The following is a 10,519-nucleotide window of genomic DNA, read 5'->3' on the forward strand; positions in this document are numbered from 1 at the left end:
TGGACACAGGCATTGGCAGTTTCTAAAGCTCTCCTGGTGACCCCAGTATGCAGCCAAGGTTGAAAATTAGCACTCCAAGGATCTTGCCCATCTCCGGTTTCTTCCTCATCCAGACCTCTGAGGTAGGGGACAGAAGCCACCTGGGTCTCAGGAGGGAAATGAATAGTCAGTCACCTGCTGCCCTCTATTCTCTAAACTTCCAGGCCCATCAGCCTGGAAATAAACATAGGAAGTTCTCACAAGGGAGAAACACATCAATACCTGCATTAGCCTTCAGAAGGAAAGTATTCATAATTAAGGAGAAAAACCCCAAAATATCAACTAATGTTGACATACTGTCCCACTTTGGTAACATGGTACATGAACACACAGACAAGAGGGTGTTGCCAGGGCAGCGCCAGGACTACCTGTGCCCAGGATTGCCGGCTAGGAGTCCTGGACCATCTCTCTAGCTAGAGGCAGGCACCAGGGAGCTTCCCCTGAGGGTCTTGCCAGCCTAGGCCCTGGACCAAGCCTGAGCAGCAAAGAGCATGCATTAGCAGCCTGTGGGGATTGGAATGAGTAAAGCTGACCGAGGTCAGTATATGCTTGGACCTGGAGTCAACCCAGGGCAGCAGAGGCTTCTGGGTCACAGCTCTTCCCCAATTCCACTGCTGTTGGATTAGGCTGCTCATCTCAGTGAGGAAGATGAATCTGGGTTCTGGAGGCAGGGCGACTCAGGTGGATGCTTACTTTATGACCCCGGGTATAAGGCCTAAGCTCTCTGGGTTTCCCTATCTTCAGACAACTTAACCTTGAGAAGTAAATAGGAGACCATATGCCTGATACTCAATGGCTGCTCAATAAATACAGGCTATATAGGAAGATCAGTAAAGCAAAATAAACAAAATCACAAAGCAAGGAAAAGAGTACAGAAAAGTAAATAACACCCCTCAAATCCCACTATTTTTTTTAACACCTTGCTATATATCTTTTCTAATGGACTTCTATGTATACAGCTATATATATGAATATGTGATTAGACATATGTTTTCAATTCAGTACAGGATTACACTGTACATAGTCTTTTCCAATGCTCTTTTCTTATTCAATAAGCGTATCATGCACATCTCTCCCTGCCAGTAAAAATACTGATATCATCATTTTCAATACATTCCCCACATCTTTTGTGAGATGTACCATAATTTATTTAGCCAATTCCCTGATTCTAGACATTTGGGAGGGTTCCAACTTTCCACTATTAACAAGTGATTGTTTCATTTGAAATGGGACCAAATAAAAACATGTTGCTCCAGCTCCTCAATCACAGCTTCCCCATTATATCGAGATGGAACATCCTGTGTCCATTGGTATTTGAACTCGGACAGCCTCTTAATCTCAGCCTTCAATGTGATGAATGCTGACGGGGATCCTGACATGACACCCCCTGCAAACAAGGGAGGCATTGTTCACAGCCTGCTCTGGGCAGAGGCTCACCAAGGAGATTAGCACACAGGTGGAGCAGAAGGAAACGAGGCACTCAAGAGATCTGAGCCTCCTTACCAGTCCGCTTTCTCCCCTCCCACCTGCTGCTGACCCCTCCACGCCTGGTGCTGACTAGAGGAGGGAACACACACATGAGAGCAACCACTCCATGGGGTCCCCACCCTTCCCACATCTTCTGGATCCCAGCTCTTCACAAACAGTGCGTTTTCCCTTTGAAGGAAACTTGGGGCTGCCGGGCCAAGATCAGAAAGGAGGAAGAAGAGCCGTTCTCATTCTCATCCTCATCCCAGCTGGGATCCAGTTTTCATCAGGGTGGGAGCAGGCAGAGACGTTCCACAGTGAGCCCGGAGAAGTGGCTGCCCCTCAGGCACCTGCTGATGTGCTGACAGGGACCAGCCTAGAGCCCAATGCTACTTCTGAGTAACGACCGTCATTCCCTGACATTTTCAAACATGGAAAAATTGGTCTTTAGCCAATTTTCAGAGCTCATTTGCCTAGATCAGTGGCACTCAATGTGGTTTGATGGAGGACATGGGGTGGGGATTGAATTTCATTCAGTTCAGCTAGGTGGAAAGCAATAAGTAACCCTTCTGTCTAATGCAGTGTCAGGAAAAAAACATGGCTAGAATGTGGAACTGAAGACACACTCAGTGGGTTAACCAAAGGGAAACAGACTCCCATATGAATCGCATGATCCAAAACTTAAGGACTGTGTGAGCTTCTAACAAAGCAAAAGCAAAGATCATAAGATCAGCTTTCTTGGATTTATTTATTAGTATCATCACCACCACCATCATCATCATCATCACTATTAGCATAATAATAGGAATAGTAGTAATAAACATTTGCTGAGTACTTATAATATGCCAGGCACTACACAAAGTGCTTTAGTGTTGCATTCAGAAGGCAGGTGTTGTCATCATTCCCACCTGACAGATAGGGAAACTGAGGCTCACAGAGGTAAATAATTGCCCACAGTCCCAGACTTGGGCTCAAGCCTGGGTCTAACTGACCATCAACACTATACACAGAGCCCCCATGCTTCCACTGAGTTCCAAGGAAACCAGGTCTCCCAGGGTTGACTCCTTCATAATAAGGTGTGCTATCGCAGACTTTCTTTGTTCAGACAAAAAGTTCCTCAAAAGCAAACTCGTAGTTAAGTAGTGTGCAGATCTGGCTGGAGAGGAGGTGGACCAAAGTGATGAAGGAGTTGTGTCTTTCTGGAAAGGAGGAAACCAATTATCTAACTCTCACTCTCCGAGGGGTAAACCAGGAAGGGCCACAAGGCACCAGAGCTCCAGGCCGATGACTGAGAACCAAAGAGGGTTAAAAGTGAATGGTTTTAGCATAGCCTGGTCTTGTGGTTGTGCTTTGGAGAGTTAATGGTCAAGCTTGGGAGTGTGACCCAACATGGGGATCTAATGTGACTTGGGAGTGTGACCCAACATGGGGATCTAATGAGAGGGACTATGTAGACCTCTCTTCAACAGTGACATCATGTGTCTGTAAGGGACAATGGCAATGGGATACGGATCATATCGGACTGGGAAGCCACAGGGCTTCTAAACAGTTGTGAGTGGGGGTGGGGAGGGCAAGGTCTCAAAAGGAAGATACTAGACTTAATGATAATAAAGCAAGTGGGGGCCTGAGTGAAAAAGAAAAGTGATGCCATCATGTTTACTCTTCAGGCTGGTAGAGCAGGTCAGACCAGTAACAATGAAAATGGAACTGGGGACACTTTAACCCTTGACTAAGTTTTAATAGTTCTGCTGTTCAACTCAGATAAACCAAGGTTAGGTAAGCCAAGGCTGGATTTAAGAGCCAGCTATCCTGATTGGGGTCTTAAGGAACATTCCAGGTCCCCCCAGATAGGCCATTGTGGAGCTGGCCCCTCATAACCAAATATCAGCTGCACACAAAGGCAAAACAAACTTCAAGGTATGAAAACATAAACAGAACAATTTAAAAGCCCTTGAATGATCAGCTTCACTTCCACAATTGCCTTTCCCACCCTTAGCACACACTGCAAAACAAAAGAGGCTTGTCCTCACTCTGAAAAGAGCTGCATGTGGAATGTTCTTTCAAGTGGCCATTCTGCTCTTGGTTCCACTGGCTCAGAACATCAGTCTTTTCTCACATTTAATCCACCCAATTAAGCAGAACTGGTCTCCTGAGCCAGTATTCCAACATTCTACAACTTCCTGTCCCCTACAACTGTGACGCAGGCCTGACGGCAAGATTTGAGGACATTAAAAATCCCCGTTGAACTGTGTGCTAATGGGTGAGGGCGTGTCTTCTTTCTGGTCCTTCTAAACCCTTGTTTAAGGCCAACATTCTCTGTTCTCTTTTGTTTCTTCTGCACCACATCTGCTATTTCCAGTCTGTAACTCTGAGAACTATCTGCCCTTTCTGTTCCTCTACTTTTTCATCTGCAAAATGAGGATAACAATAATCATATCTACGTGGAATAGTCGCTGAGGGTTCCCTGCCCACATCCCTCAGGCCTTACCATGGTGATGCCCAGCCATGCACTTTCCACCTGCCTAAAGGCTTTCTGCAGTGGCCTGAGCCCACCTGAGCACACATTGTGCCAGAAACGCTAGGGAGTGAATGTCTTCTAAGGAGCAGGTGCTCAACCAATGACTAGCAGAAGTTGGTGTGTAAGTATGTCCTTGAGTGGGATACCTGTGAGACAGGTGTTCGAGATGCCCTTTGGTAGAGGACAACCCTGGGATGGGTTCTATACTGGCTCCCAGAGCTCCTCTGCAGGACCCTGGCTTCTGGAGTCCCAGGCACCACAACTTGTTCTAGAAGGGGAAGCATGGCTCTGGGTTAGCACATTCCTTTGTGCAGTGGAGAGAGATAACCCTGGAATACAACTAGAGCTGGTTCCTCTGAAATATGGGGTGTAGGAGTGGTTCCTGGGGTCTAAGAGGGTTATTAGCTTTCCCCCCATTTGGGGGATACTTCCATTTCCCAGTTCAGCAAAACTTCCTTCATCTGCACCCATCCTCCCCACCTTCCCTCCTGTGCAAAGGAGGGTAAGTTCTCCTATCAGAGGCAGTACCTTCTCCTGGGTCCCCCATTCTGAACATAGGATCAGGGAGAAGAGGGAGGTGAGTGAAGAAAACCCTGGCCTTGGGAACAGGAGGGACAAGGTTTCAGTTCTAGTCTGCCATTCACTGGCCAAACCTATGATTTCTCACTTGCAAGATGGTGGTAACAATGCTTGCTTTGTCTCCCTGCTATAGCTGCCACAAGGGAAAAGAGAAAATTCAGGGAAAAGTGTTCACTAAACTGAAGAGCAGTTTACAAAGTTTAAGGAGATGGTATTACTCCCAGTTGCAATTCTAATTTTCTATAGTCAATAGAAGAAGGCAGTGCCTGGAGCTCGGAAAAATGTCTTCTCTAGGCCTTGGCTAATGTCTTTGGACAACCAGATAATTTGTTTTCCCTCATCACTGGACAGTTGTAATAAGGTTTCTTTTTTTTTTTCTTTTTTCTTCATGTTATTCATGGGGCGGGTGTCGAGATTCTTAAGTAAAATGTCCTATAAAAGAGCCAACTGCCATTATCTAAAGGAGATTTTACTTTAATCTTTCAGAAGAGCAGCCTCAGAATGGTAGGTCAAACTCACACACAAAGCTGAGGCAATATTCGTTTCTTTTTTATCTTTTAAAAACTCCAAAAACTTTCTATTTCAAATATAGCCTTTGAACAGTCACTAAGAGCAGGAAGATGTAGAAAGGACTCATGAGGTCAAGGGTAAAGGCTAAATGAGATTCAGATAACAGTTGAATTTCTTGGCTCCTATGGCCCGCTAGCTAAGAAGTGTTTTTACATTTTAAAGAATCATAAGAAGACAAAAAAAAAAAAAAAAAAAAAAAAAACACCAGATATGTGACTGAGACTATAAATGACCTTCAAAGCCTAAAATATGTACTATTTAGTTCTTTACAGAAGAACTTTGCCAAACTCTACCCAAATGACTGAAGGACTCCTTTCCCTTTCATTTGACAAGTCCCTCATGGGATCACCTCCCCTCACCCTTACAGCCAAGGCTGGAGTGATACATATGGTTCTCAGACTGTCAGACATCATCTGAGAGGCCATGTGGGGACAGACTTATCAAAGGCTAAGAGTAGCTTCTGAAAGTGAGCATAAGATCCTGAGTAATTTTTCAAGGGGAAGAGTTAGAGAAATCATGGCACGCTTCTAGACTCAAGAGTGGTAGCACAAATACAGCTCAAGGAGACCTTTTCAAGTCCTTGATGTTTTGTTTACCAGGTTAGGCCAGAAGAGGAGGCTGGGTGTCCTGGTCTTCACTCATGATCAGGGTTGTGTGGTCTTGGGGGAATGTATAAGCTGGTAGATCTTTGGTAGCCATCTGCAATTCTTGGCTACAAAGTCTAGCTTTGGTTCCAAGAGTCAGGAGTAAAAGCAAGGCCACACAGTCCTTAGAGAAGGTGTCACCATTAACATTCTCTAGTGTCAAACGTCACAAAACCAGTATGTCCAGAGCTCCTCCCTTGGGTCTTACACCAAAGACCCTTGGGTTCTCCCTTGGGTCTTCCCCCACTGGAGGTGGGGAAAAGGGTTTTCTTCTAACTCATGGCATTACAATAATTGATGTCAGAGCTCATCCCTTCAGTGCCAATCCCTTTGCACTTACCTTCAGTCCTGGAAGGAGGACCTCTTTGTGGTGAAACTGGATAAGTGTGATGGCCACAAGCACCACAACACTCAAAAGCAAGACCACCAAGGTGATGATGGCTGGGGTTCGGGAGAGGGCCTTGAGGCCTAAAATGGGAAGATCCAGAAGACACATGAGGGGAAAGTAGGAACAAGGCACTAGTTTTCTTTGTAGAATCCACAGACTGGATGTATAACTGTGTGCATACGTCACTTCCTCTGGCTTTGGTGAGACCCACACTTTTAAGGTGGAGCAGTGATTGGGCTCCAATACCCATTTATCTTTCCTCCAAAGAGTGAACTGAGACAACATTAGCAGAGAGGGTGTGCATAGTTTAGTTTCTTGGCATATCCCCAAATGTGTTATGCATATTACCGGTTGTCCCTGAGATGTTTTACAGTAACATTTATTTCAATGTAGATTAAAAAAATATGGGTTTTCTATTAAAGTGGGTGATACAATATTTCACTTAAAAGTAATATCAGAAAAAGAAATTAATTCTATACTTCAGATATAATCAATGATGATAAAGTTCAGTACACAGTGACGTACTGTCATGCAAATAGTAACATGTATGAGTTTCTAAAATATTTGGGTTGCCAGTAAGAAGTCAACCTCAGGCAATTTTCCTATGTCTACATTGAAGGCATAGGGTCTCACCTACATCTTCACAAAGAACAGCTAGACCTCAAGCCACATGTTCCTCCCAAAGGGGTCATATCTCTGGCCTTTGTATTTTAATCAGAACATGTAAACTATACCCATTTAAAAGCAAAATAATAATAATAATAATAATAATAATGAAGCCTATGAATAATCTTCAACTAAATACACAGCCTCTGAATAAAGATAATTATATCTGTATTGTATAGAAGTATATAATTACCATAATGGACTATGTCTATGTATTAAAGTTAAACTAAAATTGCTTAACTAGATGATTTTGAACAGATATTTACTTGGGTCTTACCAAACCAGTGTGGGCTAATGGAAATTTTATAAAGTAGCAAATACATTTTTTTAAAAAAGAAACAAACAAATACTGTTCTATACTGAAATGACTTCATTCATGTGAAGTTCTAAAACAGGCAGGTGACAGAAATCAGAACAGTGACTGCCCAGGGGGTTGGGAGCAGGGACTCACCGGGAAGGAACACAGGGGCACTTTCTGGGGTCACAGAAATGCTCTATATCTTCCTAGAATTATGGGGTGTATGGATGTGTGCATTTGTCAAAATTCATCAAACCTTTCAAAGTCCTTTGAGGAAAACCTGAAAATCCAAGTAAACTAGCTCCTTAGGTACAATTTCCTTTTACAAAAAAAGATGTGTAGAAATTGCCCCTACCATCCTAAAATTATATCTTCTTAGAAGACAAGAATGCCCAGTTTTGGGGCAGGACTAAAGATCATCTGTCCAGGGTCAGGAGGGGGGTGATATGTAAGCACTCTCCTGCCACAGTTGTGCGGCCGCCCGCCCCGCCCCCATCCTCTGCGCTTCAGCACTTTTCAGGTAAATAGCTATGATTACCTTCAGCAAATCCTGGCCCCAGCAGAAAAGCCTCTCGCAAAGCAAAATGGACTAGACCACGTCTCATTCATTTAGGGAATGCAGCCCAGAGCTGTGCTGTCATTAGGAGTGAACAAACACTGTAATTACAAGGTGTCTACCTGAGAGTGGAGAGGCCAGACCATTCTGGGCTTCCACATGAGCAACTGCAAAACGTGCTCCAGAGGCAGGCAGGGCAAGCTTGGCAGTGTGTGTGTGTGTGTGTGTGTGTGTGTGTGTGTGTGTGTGAATTCTGCACATGTGCCTCCACTAGCAAGGGTAAGAACGCTGATCTAGGATGGGGGTGGGGAGTGCGGGACACTGTAGGTTCTCTGCTAGCAACAACACTGGGATGCAAGTAGAGGACAGATCTAAGTACTTTATAATTCATTACAAAATCCACAATATTCTCGAGCAAACCTCACGCGCAGCTTGGTAAGGGAAACCACAAACGGCCAAATTAATGGATTATGCAAACCGGAAAAACCATTTAAGCGAAACATGCATGTTAGTCCTTGTTTTGTGTAGCTTTGATCAAAAGCATTACTTCTACCTGAGGAATGCTGGTGGTGAAAGCCTGGTAAGCCAATGAGTCTCAAACCGCAAACGTTAAAACCATTCGCAGGGGCCACGCATGAAGAACTGTGGGCTGAAGCCGGGACTATGATTTGAGAATATCACACTGGCTGCCGGCTGCGAGATACTAACCTGCTTGCTCACAAGGTTGGCGGGTCAGCACCGTGAACATCTTTCCTCCCAAACTGTAGGCAAGAGAACACAGAATGACAGTGTGTCGCTGGCCCCTGACTTCAGTTCCAGAAACTTGCGGTGTTAAGCCTAATTTGGGGGCACGACTAAAGAACATCTGCCCGGGGTGCGAGGGGGGTGATACGTAAGCAGTCCACGCGGCTGCCTCCTGGTCCTCAGTTTTCAGGTAAAAAGCTAATGACTACCGTAAGCAAACTCTTGTCCCAGCAGAAAAGCCTATCACGAAGCAAAACCCGCTTTCAAACCCACTTCACTTCTTCCAAATCGAAACCTCTTGGGCGACAGATAAACCGAGCCCTTTGGATATAAACCCAAAGCTGGGCTTAAATTCTGGTGTCACCTCCGCAGATGTAAGGAAAAGAAGAACAGGTTTGCTGAGATTTTAAACTGAAAATTTTCAAAAAATAAGTCAATCATTTCTTGCAGATTTTTTCCACCTGTACCCACCGACCGGGGCAGAAGAAATCTTCCACCTCTTAGTAACAACATTCACAGGGCTGAGGCAGGGCTCTTCTTCAAATCACAGCAGCAAGGGAGGTTTCTGTGGGTGTTGGCGACCTGCGAGCCCAGAGTCGCCCCTGAAAGACCTAGGAGGGGTATTTTTAGCTGCTGGATGGAAAGGGATGTCGGGCCCCCGGGATGCAGCGCCCCAGGTTCTGGGAGGCCCCGCTCTGGAACTGCGTCTCCACACAGACAGGATAGCTAAGCCCCAGCGCCTCTCCGGAGCCGCAGATGCGCTCGGTGAAGACGCGTCCACCTCTCCGGGCTTGGCAGGGACCACCTCCCCGCCGACCAGGATTGGGGCGCGCGCCTCTCGGTCCCCTCCCTCCAGCCATCTACGGAATCCGATTTCGTTTCCTTCCCTCCCAGCTCCCAGCCCCACGAAGCTTCCCGCTCGTTCCTCGGCGGCTCGGGCGCAGGGGTCCCCGGGCCTCACCTGCGCGCGGACGGTCGGAGGACGGCGAGCGGCTCTGCCGCAGTGGCAGCCGGCGGCCAGCTCGCGGGAGGCTCTGCGGAGGCAGGGGAGGCGGGGCGGCTCCGGGGCGGGGCAACCGTTGCCTGGGACCGCCCCCTCGGCCGGGTCAAGGCCCCGCACCTACGCTTCACCTTCACTGTTCCAGTCCTTTCCACCCCCATCCCTCCCGGGGCCTACCTGGGCAAGGCCAGGAGGGTGTCCACTGCCTGACTCCCTCTTCCATCGATGCCAAGGCCAAGGACCCTTTGATCTCTCTTTTGGTTTCCTCCATCCTCCCCACAAGCCTACATGGAGGGGGAGTGGGGGCAGGGCAGTGTAGAAACTGGGTACTTCGTGGGTGTGCACAGGTGGGCCCTGTGCCCCATCTTTCCGTGGAGTGGAGGCCAATAAACACCTGTAATGTTGGGCATGAGGCTAGCAGGCGCACTGGTCCCTGAATCACCTGAGCCAGGAGAGCAAAGTAATACAGAGATGTTCCCTGTTGTATAGTTTAGACCAACTGCTTTAGCCATGCCCCAGGACTGCTCACTGGTTACTCAGCCGTGTCCTCCCCTACCCCATTTTATATGAGTATCATTAGGCTAAGATTCAGGACAAGTTCTTCCTGGAAGAGGTCAAATAGGACAAAAATGCAGCGACTCAAATGCCCCAGGAGTCTTGTTTTTAATGAATCAGCAGGTGGCTCTTTTGGTTCCCTTGAGTGACCTCAAGGACTCTTGGAATGATCCACCAAGAGGCTTAAGTAGGGTTCTGTTGGACCACCCTTCCTTGTGGCTCCTGAATAGCTGGAAGGAAGAGCTAAAGTCTGGGCTATGTCCTGGGCCTTCCCGTTCTCCTGGAGAGCTAGACCCTATATGCCACTTGTCTCCTGTCCTGTGCAGATAGGGCCAAACCCACTAAGAGTTCAGGGGGCCTTCAGAGAAGAATGCCCCTGATTTGAGACCTCTGAGCCCAGAGACAAGGGCTCCAAGCTAGGGGTGTGTGTGTGTCTGTGTGTGTGTGTGTGTGTGTGTGTGTAGGAGCACCAGTCACTCACCCTGAGTTATTTGA

The 10,519-nt window shown here is 46.8% G+C and overlaps 1 protein-coding gene across 1 annotated transcript in view; it reads right to left on the reverse strand.

The window, feature by feature from the left end:
* The window catches only part of ENTPD3 (ectonucleoside triphosphate diphosphohydrolase 3), a 31,133-nt gene extending 21,677 nt beyond the window's left edge, over positions 1-9,456 (reverse strand). The window contains exons 1-3 of the mRNA XM_021705847.1: positions 9,431-9,456; positions 8,434-8,486; positions 6,158-6,285 (exon numbers count right to left, since the gene is read on the reverse strand). Coding sequence (XP_021561522.1) covers positions 6,158-6,285; positions 8,434-8,473 — 168 coding nt within the window. The 5' untranslated portion in view covers positions 8,474-8,486; positions 9,431-9,456. The remainder of the gene's footprint in view (positions 1-6,157; positions 6,286-8,433; positions 8,487-9,430) is intronic.
* Positions 9,457-10,519: the final 1,063 nt, after the last annotated feature.

This window comes from Neomonachus schauinslandi, chromosome 1 (genome assembly GCF_002201575.2).
Source record: "Neomonachus schauinslandi chromosome 1, ASM220157v2, whole genome shotgun sequence".
In the NCBI taxonomy this organism is placed as follows: domain Eukaryota; kingdom Metazoa; phylum Chordata; class Mammalia; order Carnivora; family Phocidae; genus Neomonachus; species Neomonachus schauinslandi.